The sequence below is a fragment of the Eumetopias jubatus genome, unplaced genomic scaffold (genome assembly GCF_037043125.1).
Source record: "Eumetopias jubatus isolate StellerSeaLion01/CBP00866 unplaced genomic scaffold, mEumJub1_p1.0 scaffold_4, whole genome shotgun sequence".
NCBI classification, from domain to species: domain Eukaryota; kingdom Metazoa; phylum Chordata; class Mammalia; order Carnivora; family Otariidae; genus Eumetopias; species Eumetopias jubatus.
The window spans coordinates 71730345-71744566 of NW_028274810.1; the positions used below are offsets into that span (position 1 = coordinate 71730345).

Here is a 14222-nt window from a genome sequence, read left to right on the forward strand (position 1 = left end):
CTTTCTAGATATTGTCCTTAAGAGCTATACCTGAGTTTCATTGACCTTTGTATTATGGCAGAGCCTACCACATAGATAGGAGATACTCAGCAAAAAGTTTCTGAATTGATTAATTGAAATGCAAAATGAAAATCTTCAAGTTTCTTACTACAGAATCTCTAAACACACTTTCTTTGTTTCCTTAGGCTTCCATCTCAGTGGCACAGTAACTGAGGCAGCTACTACTTCAGAACCAGCAGTGACCTACAAAGTTGCAATTAGTTTTGATCGATGCAAAATCACTTCAGTGACATGTGGCTGTGGGAACAAAGACATATTCTACTGTGCTCATGTGGTAGCACTCTCACTCTACAGGATCCGTAAACCAGACCAAGTCAAATTGCGTCTTCCTATCTCAGAAACCCTTTTCCAGATGAATAGGGACCAACTACAAAAGTTTATTCAATATTTAATCACGGCACACCACACTGAAGTTCTTCCTACTGCACAGAAACTGGCAGATGAAATTCTATCCTCCAACTCTGAAATCAACCAAGTGAATGGTAATTATACAACATTTTTGTTGCTAAAAACCTACCTTGTGCTTTATTGCATATTTAGAGGTTGAAAATCTTTTTGGAATATTTTTGCAGTTGTAGTCACTTAAACCTTAATGAATTCATTCTATCCAAACAGCTATTTAACTCTTAGTTTCTTAAAGCAGTCCAATTGTCTACCTTATAAAAGTTTTGGCAAAAAAGGACAGAATGTTAGAGTTATATATTGGTCTAGTTTATGGACTTTATTTGTCCATATAATCCCTGTCCCCAGGAGCCTGGAATATTCAGGAGTGAGAGAATGCCTAAAATAATTTGTGTCATTCAGTGAAATTAAATGTATATGAGAATTTCCTTAACATTTTAGGATCCCACATAACATCAGGGTTATTCTAAAGAGCATCTGTTAGCATTGTGATTATGAGCTACATATAATGGGAGGGTTGCATGGATGGAGAAAGATACTATGTTCACTTACTCATTCAATGAGTATATATTGAGTACCTGCTCTGTGCAAGCAATAGTGCTGATTGTTGAAGGCATAAAACAGACATGGTTCCTGCCTTCAAGTAGCTTAAAATCTAGTAGAAAAGACAGCTAAATTTGAAACAAATGCTTGTTTTTATAATGAAGCCAGGTTGTAAAGACTTTATCATAGGAAACTACTGAAGAATTTTGAGAAGGCATTTTGTTTGTTAGATCCTACTATGTTCCAGGCACCACTGAAGGGACTCTGTATATATTAATTCGTTTAGCTTTCAAAACTAGTCTGTGAAGTAGGTGTTTTAACCGCTTCCATATTATAAATAAGGAAATTATTTATAACCCAGGCTCACCTGACTTCAGAACTCAAGGTTTTTATGCTTCTCTATAGTACCTCTTTATTTTTAGAAGATAATTTTGGTGTCAGCATAAAAGAGGCAATGATACCAGGTGGGTGGCCTGTATAATACTGTGGTCCATGTGCCAGAGGGTCTGCCTTTCCCAGTTGTCCAATAGAACTAATCAAGTCCTACACACAAGCTCACCACTCCTCAGAAACAAAGATAAACAGACAAGCTTCCAAGAACTCTTGCTAACTAGCAGAAATAATCTTCTGTTGCTTTATACAGAAAATTGTGGTGTTTACATAATAACTGAGCTCTCGCTCTTTGAGTGATACTCTTAAAAGGGTAGCTTCACATATCTCTTATCCCACATAGGGAAGCTGTTCTACTTCTCTGGCCTCCTTAAGTCTAGAGCTCTTAGAGACCTGAGTTCTGCCTCATCCCAACGTCTGTAGCACCAAAAAGAAGTACTGCTTTGTACCCCAATAGCTAGGTTATGATCTATTCTCATGCTTTATTCCCATTAGCTCTTTCTCAAAATTTCTCAGAATTAGCTCTTTCTCAGAATTTCCAAGCTCTCTTGCCTTTTCTTTTAGTGACCACCTCGGTTAAGGACGTGTATTACACCTGTCTTGTTCGAACCACTGCTGTCGCCAAAACAGCCCCCTTCCCTCTTTACCACTGTGCTAAAGCAATTTTTATCTTTCTTTGAACCTCCCATATCAGTATCCTATTATGTATTTATCTGAAATTAGGCTTAAGTTGCCACATCGAACTTGAGATGTGATTCTCAACCTTCCCCAGGATCTGCTACTTCTGAACCTGTGTTTAGTCCATACTAATATTAGCTTTCTACACCCAGCTTCCCTAGTATTCCACAAGGCCTTTCCTGATCTATTTCTAATAATCAATGTTGATATCAGCAATGATACTGAGAAAAGGGGGACAGAGGATGGAGATATCTTAGAGGTAACATGGACTGTATTCAACATCCAGGTGTATAGGATGTGTGGGGAGTAAAGAAAAGGAAGAAGAGAAAGATGGGAGAAAACTGAATTCTAGAATGTCTAGCTAGGATGGTATTGATGAATTTGATCACTGAGGGAACGTAAGAAGAGGAATGAATTTAGGAGGAAGATGAATTCAGTATAAGTTGGAGGTGCTTATAGAACATTTAGGAAAATTTTTCTGATGGATATTGGATATATGGATCTGGAACTGAGGACAAAAGTCGGAATTTTGGAGTTATTAGCATAGAGATACTTGAAGTCATGTTTCTTTTCCCTGCTAAATCTTTAAACACTTAGGCCATCTTCCTTATTCCCTTTCCCAAACCTTCTTCCTCACCAAAACAGACTTAAAACCAGGAATAAGATTTCTAAAACTGGTAACTGCCTGCTTTTAAGCCCAAGAATGGATCCAGGCATTGCTGTGCTCCTCACTTCTTTGAAACCCCTTTTTTTCTCTTCTGTGGTTTTAACCTAGGAAGTAAAACCTAGATTTTGCCTTGTCCCCTTTGGTAGACTGTTTTTCTACATCTATCACTGCTCCATGCTCTGTGATTTGATTTGGTAACTACATACCCTGAAATCCTCTGGTATAGCATCCTGGTCAAGGGATTCAGTTGCTGCTTAACAATGAAGAGATAATGGATACCTTGAGAAACGTAAGATAATTTGAGAAGTAGGGTCAGGAACCATGTTTTGCTAATTTCTGAGTCTCTGTCACCTAGCATGGTACCTGGAAATTAATAAGGGTTTACTGAATGAATACAGCTATGCATATACAAGTGATGAAAACGGGAGCCATTGTAGGAATGAGCAAAGTAGAATGAGAAATGAGAAAAAGATAGCTAGCAATTATCAAAGTCAGTATAGAACTGAGTGAACAACTGAGTTGTTTCAAGAAGTGAATAGTCAACAACGTTGAATATTGTGGAAGATACAGACCAAAGTTAACAAACGTAGAAAGGCAATTTGGGGGAAATAGGAACTATGCAGAGAGAAGAAAACCTTGAGAAATTATTAATAACATTATCATTAGATTAAAAAAATATTACAACCATGAAATAAGAATTGGATACTGTAAAAACAAATTCACACAACAGGAAGAACTAATGAAATTACAAATATAATGGCAAAATTTTTTAAAACTACGTGATGGAAAATAAGGGTAAGGAAAGTTCCTATAGAGTAGAGCAAGAAGACATGAAAAATAGGAGAAAAAAACTTGTCAAAAATTAAGAGAACAGTCCTAGGAATTCCAATGTTTGAATAATAGGGGTTTCAGAAATAGAAAACAGAGGTAAGGAATTTGTCAATGAAATAATTGAATATAATAAGAAAATTTTCTAGAACAAAAGCATGTGGTTCCCAAAGTGAAAGGATTCCACTTAATGCCCAGCAGTGGAAAAAGAATAAATAAATGGAGCTGGATCAATTAGATATTCATGTAGGGGGTTGGGGAAAAGCAAAACTCCATTCCTATCTCATGCCATACAAAAAAAATCAGTAATAGATGGATTGCAGATATAAATGTGAAAAGTAAAACAATAAAGTATATGAGATAACATGAGAAAATATCTTCATGTCCTTGAGGTAAGAAAAATTTTTCTTAAGTAGGAAAAGATTTGAAAATGGGACTACATTAAAATTTTAAACTTCTTTTTATCAAAAGGCACCTAAGAGACTAAAAAGGCAAGTAGGGGAGAAGGTATTTACAGTATATATAACTGACAAAGAGTTTATATCCTAATACAATAAATAACCCCTACAAATAGTAAAATGGACAAGAGACACAGAAAGGCACTTGACAAAAAGGATATCCAAATGGTTAATAAACACATTAAAAGGTACTTTAAGTAGTAATCAGGGAAATGCAAATTAAAACCAGAATGAGATACCATTATATACCCACCAGAATGGCTAAGTTTTTAAAACTATCAGTAGCAACTACTGGTGAGGATATTGAGCAACTGGAACTAATATATTGCATGTGGGAACTAATATATTGCAGCTACAAATTGTGGCAGTCACTTTGAAAAACTGTTTAGCATCGTCTAACTAAAGTTGAGCATATGCATACCGTGTGACCCAGAAATTCTTTTAGATGTCTACTCAGTGGAAATGAGAAGCATAATGTGCAACAGCTGAAATATAAACAATCCAAATGTCCATCAACAGTAGAGTGACTAAATAAATAGATACATTCATATAATGGAATACTATACATCAATGAAAATAAATTAAGTACTATTGCTAAACCCCAAAATATGGGTGAATCTTACAAACATGATGTTGAGTGAATGGAGCCAGACACAAAAGAAGTAACTCTTGTATGATTCTACTTATGTAAAGTTCAAACACAAGTGTCTGGTGTTAAAGTTAGGATAGTGATTAATATGGGGGAAGAGGAAAGGAGATAGTGTTTGTGAAGGGGCTTATGGGATGCTGGTAGTATTATATTTCTTGACTATTTCATATTTCTTGATACTTACACTTGTTAAAATTACTATGTGATAATTCATCAAGCTGTATATGCAAGATTTGTATACTCTTCATAATTTATATTTCAGTTTTAAAATATTAATTTAATTTTAAAAGCAATGTGTATATGTGTATATACGTACATGTGTACACAGGGACTGGAAGGAAATACACCATAATATTAACAATAGTAATCTATGGCTGGTAGCATTATAGGTGGATTTTATTTTCTTTATGCTTTAGTGTATTTTATATAATAAGCATGTATTATTTTTATAATTTAAAAAAGAATGTTTAATAATGAAAGAAAAATTGATTCCATAGACTTAATTAATAGTTCCCTCAGGACAGGGCTCATTGTTACAGCCTCAATGCTAACTTGGAGCCTCAAGCCACATGATGGTTTGTTTCATAATTATTTATAAAAGACATCCTTTCTATTTTATCTTCACTTGTTACCATTTCTTTTACAATCCTGTGGAAAATTTTACACTGTAACATTAAAGTGTCATTTACACTGAGGGGGTCCACTTTACCACTACTGAGGGTAATTAGTGTCATATTCACCTCTTTTTATGAAAAGACTAACATGAACGTATATAGAAACATTGTTATCTTTTTTTTTTAACCAAAGGATTTTTTAAAAAGATTTTGCCTGGGAGTGGACAGCTGGAGAGGCTGGTTGTGAACTACAGACCTAGTTTATCTAATTAAAATTATCTGTGTTCTTGTTCATTCATTCCTACATGCTCTACCTTCCTCTACTATCTGACCTTTAATCTTGACATTTCTTACAGATTAATCTTAAGTTTTCTCCTCTTCTTATTCTGATCTCTATAGGCAATCTCAGCTACATCCTTGACTTGAAGCGTCATCTATGTACTATAACTCACAGATTACTTCTCCTATATCCAACTGACTATTCCATATCACAGAGACATCCCCAGATCAACATATCCAAATGTGAATTTACCTTCCTCCCCAAACTTGCTCAATAAATAGCACCACCATTTAGCCATTGGATCATGATAGAAATCTTACAGTCATCCCTAATACTTTTCATTTATAATCCATACACATTTCATTGCAAGACCTGTTAATTTTACCTCCAAAGTATATTTCATCATTTTCCATTTCTCTCTATTGATACTACCATCACCCTAAATCAAACTACCATAATCTCCCACCTAGATTCCTTTTCCACTATTGCTCCCTTCTATTCCATTCTCCACACAGCTATCCAGACTAACTTTTCTATAGCTACAGATTTTGTCATGGATCAAGTCCAGATTTCATATGGCCTATAAAACCTTGAATCATGTGGCATTTGCTTACATTTTCGTGTGATTTTCCCTCTTCTTGAAATACTCTTCCTATCCTCTCCCCCTTATTATGACTATACTCAATCACCACAATAGTTTATGACTTTATGCTTCTTTGAGCAAAAAATACAGTATTTCCTCCACTCTTTGCTAGGCTAACTCCTAATTCATTCCTCGGTGTTCACTTAAATGCCACCTTCTCAGGGAAAACTTTGACCTGTCTTTCTTCCCACACAAATATGTACATGTGTATTTATTTGTTTAACGTCCCTTTCCCCAATTAGTCTGTCAGCTCCACAAGGGTAAGAACTATATCTGCTTTGTTTACCACCATACATCCAGTATTTGGCACAGGTCCTGACACATAGTAGGCTCTCAATTAATATTGGTTGAGTAAAGGAAAATGTCTTAGAAAATCCTCCTTGGGGCCTCTTGCCAATTCATGCTCTCCTAGATGACTTTAATTCCTTCAACAGTCACACCAACTCCTTATAGTAGTGTTACCTGGATGCCTCAAATATTGACTCACTCCCTTTTTTGCTGCAACCATCCATTTTGGTAGCTCTCTTTCTCATCTCCTGGGTTCATTGTAGATAGCAAACATTTACATAGTTGACTTTCCTTCTTTTCCTATCAAATAAACAAATCCTTCTGAAGTTCTAGTTGAAATTTTACTGTTAGTAACTCTTGAGGCTTTGCCTTATCCGACCGAGCCCTATCCTAGCAGTTTTCTATAGTCTGTACACTGCGTATTTATAAACTGTGCCTTATTTCTTCCAGAGCTGCTGCCACTACCACCACCTGGGCCTAAAAGATTCTCCAGTTTTCTCCATACCCCTTTGAACTTTTATAAGGAGTTATCACTCCACACTTCCAGCCAGTTAATTAGGGCCACCTCCCCCGGGATATTGGGTCCTGTTCCTGCTTTTTCTTATCCTAATTAAACCACCCAAGAGTCAGAATTGGTATTCAAATCATCTCTGCTTGTTTTTGGAGCACCATTTCTGTTCTTCCCTCATCCCCATCCTTGGCAGCAAGGTACTCAAAGGCCCAGTCCTTGGTTTATGCCTAGTATATCTCATTTTATCTCAGTTCTGTCTTTATAGAGCTACTGAAAACTAGAATCATTAGAGGTGAGACTCTATAATCTGCATTTTTAATACGAACCCCTGGTGATTATCCTGTATATTAATATTTGAGAATCACTGTACTGGTGAGAACTCTTATCATCCTCACTAAGGGGAAAATGCCTTATTCTGACTAATCCTATATTCTATATAGTGGAATAGGCCAAGAAAGGATTTGACTATCTTCATACATACCATCCAGCTTTATGTTCAGGGGCCTGAAACCAGCTTGTGGCTCTCCATGCTCAGGCCTATGAGGCTAGAGGCTGAAGTTTAGTGTTGTAGTGAAAAACAGACTTTGAAGAGAGACCAGCATATAGATACTGGTTCATATACTTTCCATCTGTTATATCACTTACCTGTATAAGCTTTAGTTTTTCCTTTTAAAATTAGAATAATAATACTACCTTATAGAGTTATAAGAGTTCATTGGAATTTACTTACCAAATAATCATTGAGCACCTATTGTGTGCCAAGTACTGTTCTATATGTTGCAAATAAACCAGCAAACAAAAGGGGTTATACCCTCAAGGAGAGTATGTTGTAGTGAGGATAGGGATAAAAAGTGCTTAGACTTTGGCGTGTAGGAAGCACTAAAAATATGGCTCTTATTAACAAATATTTAAGGATAAGGAGTATATTTGTTCTGCTTTGCACTTTAGGGATACAAAAGAAGTACAGGATATATTATTTGCCCACCTGGAGCTTAAATCTGGATGGTCAGTGAGACATGTATTTGTTTATTCTATAAATATTAACTCAGTGCTGTAATGAGCAAGGCACTGTGAGGTACAAAACTGAACACTTACTCTTTAAAAATTTCAGTTTTGGGAATGTATGAGAAATGCACAATTCTGATGTAGAACAAAATGCAACAGATCTTTAAGAAAAGTAATAATAAAGTGCTAAGAGTATTACTCCTTTTATATGTATTTGAGCATAGAATGGACACACTTTTGACAGGTGGCAATGGGTTATATGGCTAATTTAGTGAGGGGGTAAAAGAGCCTCCCCTGCCAAGTGAACTAAGCAGTACATGAAGCATACCAGTGTTGGCTTTTCTGTATGCTTATTTTATGGTTTCCATTGCTCATTGCAGCCCTGACTCTAGAGCTGAGGCAATACTGACAATAAGAAGTATCATTTGTTTGGCCGAAGAACGGGTTGCAGGAGAGGGAGAGAAATAAAGGAAAAAGCAGAAGTAAAGTCATAAGGAAATGTGGTTGATTTCTGAGAACACTAAGTTTCTAGCTGAAACATAGTATAAATATAGGGTAGACAAAGCCAGAAATGAAAGATAAGGCCTGAGCCTGGAAAGCCTTGAATGCCAAGCTAAGGCATTTGGACTTAATATAATGAAAATGGTGCATCACTGAAGACTTCTGAGTGGGGAAGTGATATAATCAAAACTGTGTCGGGGCGGTGCAACCGCAGCTGGAGGGCAGAGGAGGTGGCGCGCGCGTCCTGTCCTCGCCATGAGGCCGCAGCAGGCGCCGGTGTCTGGGAAGGTATTCATTCAGTGAGACTACAGCAGTGGCACACGGTGCCAGTTCCAGACCAAGTTCCCCGCGGAGCTGGAGAACTGGATTGATAGACAGCAGTTTGAAGAAACAGTTCGAACTCTAAATAACCTTTATGCAGAAGCAGAGAAGCTTGGGGGCCAATCCTATCTTGAAGGCTGTTTGGCTTGTTTAACAGCATACATCATCTTCTTATGCATGGAAACTCATTATGAGAAGGTTCTGAAGGAAGTGTCCAAATACATTCAAGAGCAGAATGAGAAGATATATGCTCCCCAAGGCCTCCTCCTGACAGATCCCATTGAGAGAGGACTCCGAGTTATTGAAATCACTATTTATGAAGACAGAGGCATGAGTAGTGGAAGATAAACCGTAGAATTAAAGATCCCACCTCCAGCTGGGACCCTCATCTATCCACTGGCCGATCAGAGTGTCCCCTGCCTCCTCTCCAGAGCATCATTCCTTTGTATCTGCTGCCAGAGCCACGGTGCCATTTACTCCAAAGACTTTCTAAACTTCCACACCTGGAGTGACCTCTAGTTGCTCAGCATCCACTTTGTTTCTCCAAATTGTGTAGGGCTCTGTAATCTTTTGATTAGTTTCTGAGAAAACACAATGACACATTTCACATTTTTTATTCAAAGCCATTAATAAAATAGGCCATTGGTTAGCCCAACACAAAGTTTCTTTCTTATCTGCCACCAGGACCAGTGGTTCCCTTCATTCCTTGGGCCAGCTTCCCAGGTGGCTCTCGACTTCCAAGTGACATCTCAGCCCGTGTTCAGTCTTATCTCCCCCAAATTCATAAAATGCTTTTCTCCAGGATTTTGGTGAAAGGTAGGCTGTGTCTGTGGTTTTGCTAATGCATCTCCCAGGTTTTGAAGAACTACCAGTTTTGCCATGACTAAAATCTTAAAGATCTGTTTCTGTTCAGTTTCTCAAACTGAAACTCATTGGAAAAATAATGTATAATGTTATTTGTTTTATGATAGCAATTATTCCTAATTAAAGCAGTATTTAATGCAATTTCCAGTTATTTTTCTTTGGAGAATTTTGTTATTATTGCATTACCTTGAATGTTGGGAAGATGTAGTATGTGTTGTGTGTTCCTTACAAAAATAAGTAAGCATAATAAAGTGGATGCTAAACCATCAAACACATAAATGTCCCTGCTGTGTCCCTGAATGTGTAATAAGCAAGTATAATAAATATTTTAATTATAGTTTTGTTATAAATATAACTTATGTGAAAAAAATTTGATAGGAATAATACTGTATATTGCTAATTTTTGACTGACGCTACTGGCAAATCTTATGATTCATAGACTTTCCTCATATACAGTATTCAGTGCACAGAAGTCTTATGATTGGTTCAAGTACAGTAAGTTCAATGATTTCCAACTAAAACTTTCAAGGCTGAGTCAGTGTTTCTAGTTCTTTTGGCTGTATGTTCTTAGTATCTGGGTTTCTTATGCCCTTCCTTCATCTTTGGGGTTTGAGAGCACTATTTTTGGGAGAAAGTTCAGAAATATATTAGGAAAAAATGAAACTGTTAAAAGTTTTACTTTCAGAGATACTGTAGGTGCTAATACTGGATTTAATCTTTCAGATTTAGTTTCTTTTATGGATCTGTTATTCAGTAAATCTCATTGGTCTGTGTAATATTTTAATTGTATAAAATTCCTTTGTTACTTTAGAGCCTGTAATAGTGTGTCTGTCTGCCTTTTAAACCTGTTGCAATAACTTTGCTGAAATAAAAACACATTAGTAAAACTTTTCTTAAACAACAACAACAAAAAAACTGTGTCTAGTGGCGCCTGGGTGGCTTAGTCGTTAAATGTCTGCCTTCGGCTCGGGTCATGATCCCAGGGTCCTGGGATCGAGCCCCGCATGGGGCTCCCTGCTCAGCGGGAAGCCTGCTCCTCCCTCTCCCACTCCCCCTGCTTGTGTTCCCTCTCTTGCCGTCTCTCTCTGTCAAATAAATAAATAAAATCTTAAAAAAAAAAAGAGCTGGGTCTAGAATAATACATTCGAAGAAAAGTAGCATATAGTAACCATAAACTGGACAGTCATATGTATTAATTAGTACTTGTAGAATAACTGAATGTGTGAACCGTTTTGATTTTATGGACAATAAGATGCACTAAAAAAGCTTAGCAAAAGAACAGCTTTTCTGGGTAGACCTGGATTTCATTTAAACAGGACTTTGATACGGGAAGACAAGAGAAAAAGTAGATTGACTGATTAAACATGACATGAATTTATAATCTATTGCATGACCACACCTGTAGAGCATTTGACTTATAGCCTTTTATCACTTGGAGGCAGGTTTCTAAAAACCTAACACAGGACTCTGTCTTTGAGAAAGTGAGAGAAGATTCAGTTTTCATTCCATAAATATTCCCTAGGTGCCTGTCACATTACCAGCACTGTGCTGTGGGTAATTCAGCTGTGAGCAAGCAGCTAACAGGGCATGAGGGGAGAGGGATGTGTAAATAACCAAAACTGTTTGAAGGTGGTGCGATGAGTCCAGATATGAAAGATATTTTGAGTATAAATTTATAAAATTTTTCACCTTGTATGGCACTCTGCCTTTGCTTTAAGGGACAAGTTTCTAGAGATTTAGAAGTGTTAACTCCACTCAGAAGCTACAATTGCATAATGAACTTTAAAAACAGAGTTTTTAAACCTGTACTTTAAGGTTTATTTGAACTTCATAGGAAGGCAAAAAGAAGGAAAAAAAATAAATGTCACCCTCCTAGGGAAAAAAAATACATCACTATTTCTTGTTTGATTGGTTCAAGTACAGTAAGTTCAGTGATTTCCAACTAAAACTTTCAAGTCTGAGTCAGTGTTTCTAGTTCCTTCTGGGAGTTTTTTCTGCCTAGAATGGTATTTGTAAACCTTAGAAGGGGATAAGACTGAGACATAAGTGAGTATGAAACTAGCATTAGCCCTCTTACATTTATTTAGGACCACACAGTTGACAAAGCCCGGAATAAGGCAGAATAAACCATCCATTTTTTAATATACTCACTGAGTATCCCTCCTGCCAAATGTGTAGCATATGAATTCAGGGGATTCATTTCACCATTCCCATTCCTCATAGGTGCCCCTGACCCCACAGCTGGGGCCAGCATTGATGATGAGAACTGTTGGCATTTGGATGAAGAACAAGTGAAAGAACAAGTGAAGCTCTTTCTCTCCCAGGGTGGTTACTATGGCTCTGGGAAGCAACTCAATTCAATGTTTGCCAAGGTAAGATATGAAAGGTATTTTTTTTCTTTAAGTAAACTGGGCTCACAACACTTCTGGCTTCATGCGTTGTAGCTAGCTCACTTGACCTATCCATACTAAATACTTGAAAACTAATGGGAGGGCTGATCAGAGCAGACCTGATCCAGAGCAGGTGGCAACCAGGGACCCCTACTACCTCACCCTGGTAGTCCTCTTCGTTCTGCTCCACTCTAAATAAATTAGCTTTGCTGGGGGTTTTAGTAAGGAGGGCCCCATCCCTCTGCTTTGAACCCAAGGCTGCCAAATGAGGCCTTGAAGAGATGTAGTATTTTAGAACTCTGGGCTCTCACAGCAGATTTCCTTTCTTTTTTTCTTAACACCTTTAGTGACAGATGATTCACCCATTTAAAGTTTGCAATTCAGTGGTTTTTAATTTTAAACAGATATGTGTACCCGTTACCATAGTCAACTTTAGAACATTTTCATCACCCTAAAAAGAAGCCCCATACCCTTTACCTGTCACTTCCCCTATCCCTCACTCCCCCTCCCCCAGCCCTAAGCAACCACTAAGCTACTTTCTGTCTCTATAGATTCCCCTATTCTGGGCTTTCCTAAGAGTGGAATGATATAGTAGATAGTCTTTTGTGACTGGCTTCTTTCACTTAACATAATATTTTCAAGGATCATCCATGTTGTGACATGCATCCATACTTAATTACTTTTTATGATTGAATAATATTCCATTGTATGGATATACCACTTTTGTTTATCCATTCTCTGTTAGTGGATATTTGGATTATTTCCACCTTTTGGCTATTAGAAATAATGCTTTTATAAACATTCTCATACAAGTTTCTGTGTGGACATGTGTTTTCATTTCTCTCTAGGATTGGAATTGATAGGTCATATAATTCTACATTTAATCATCTGAGGAGCTGCTATACTGATTTCTAAAGCAGTTGCATCACTTAACATTCCCACCAACAGTGTCAGGGGTCTGATTACTCTATATCCTCACCAGCACTTGTTGTTATCTGACTTTTTGATTCTAGCTATCCTAGTGGATGTGAAGTGGTATCTCACTGTGTACAGCAGGCTTTCTTGATATATGCAGAGAACTTGCTTGTAGAACAAGAAGCCCTCTTTTTGGCTCTTTGGGTGTGTTACACTTAGATACTTCATCTTCTCCTCCCCTTCCTTCTCCTCCTGCTTTTTTATGATGTGCAGTCACCAACCCCCGGCCCCTCCTTATGTGTCAGGTTCGAGAGATGCTGCGGATGAGGGATTCCAATGGAGCCAGGATGCTGACGCTGATAACTGAGCAGTTTATGGCTGACCCACGACTCACACTCTGGAGGCAGCAGGGAACAAGCATGACAGATAAGTGCAGGCAACTCTGGGATGAGTTAGGTAAGTCCCCATAATCTCAGAGAAGTGCTATGTCTGTCCTACCAGTTTGCCCCCTGCAACAGTGTTAGTGAACACTTGCCATCAGTCATTACATGGGTCTTGCTAAATGAACTTTAGCCTAGCTGTAGAAAATATGGGCTCTACACAGGCCACCCAGAGTATTCTGAACTCACTTGTGTTGCTTCCACAGCATTGTGCTTTGCTATTGACATCAGTATTCTGTTCCAGATGTTACCACATAGAAGGCTTTGCTGAGGGAAAATGTCTTCCCTTGGCTTCTGTTGCCTGGCACTAGCCTGGCTCTCCAGACACTTATCAACCTTACTTTTCTTGCTTTCCCTGGGTTTGCTCTTTTATATTACTACTAGACACACTTCTTAGACATAGGGCAGTTTCCAAGACTTGAGCCTTGGACTTCTATTCTTCCTCTGTACACCCCTGAGAACTTTTTTTTTTTTAAGGTCATGGCTTCAGAGCTTACCTCTCTGTTGATCTCAGCCTCATCTTCTTTCCACTTATCAGCACTGCCCTATAACCATTTCCACTGAAAAATCCCCTGATCACCTCAAGCTTGAGAAATCCAAAAATGAATTCGGGCCTTCAACCAAAAAAGTTTCCCCTAACTCTGGCAGTGGCACCACCATTCCTCACTCTACGAAACTGACTGTCAAGCACTCATTTTTCCTTTCATTCCCAACATTCAGTCACCAACTTCATTTGATGCCTTGACCTTCAAAATGCAATTCAGTGTCCATTCAC

The 14222-nt window shown here is 37.8% G+C and overlaps 1 protein-coding gene and 1 pseudogene across 1 annotated transcript in view; both read left to right on the forward strand.

Moving 5' to 3' along the window:
* Positions 1-14222, forward strand: part of ZSWIM5 (zinc finger SWIM-type containing 5) — a 214732-nt gene that overhangs the window by 134427 nt on the left and 66083 nt on the right. The window contains exons 2-4 of the mRNA XM_088022453.1: positions 186-542; positions 11926-12074; positions 13313-13463. Of these exons, the coding sequence (XP_087878579.1) occupies positions 186-542; positions 11926-12074; positions 13313-13463 (657 nt within the window). The remainder of the gene's footprint in view (positions 1-185; positions 543-11925; positions 12075-13312; positions 13464-14222) is intronic.
* Positions 8734-9305, forward strand: LOC114224250 (golgin subfamily A member 7 pseudogene; annotated as a pseudogene).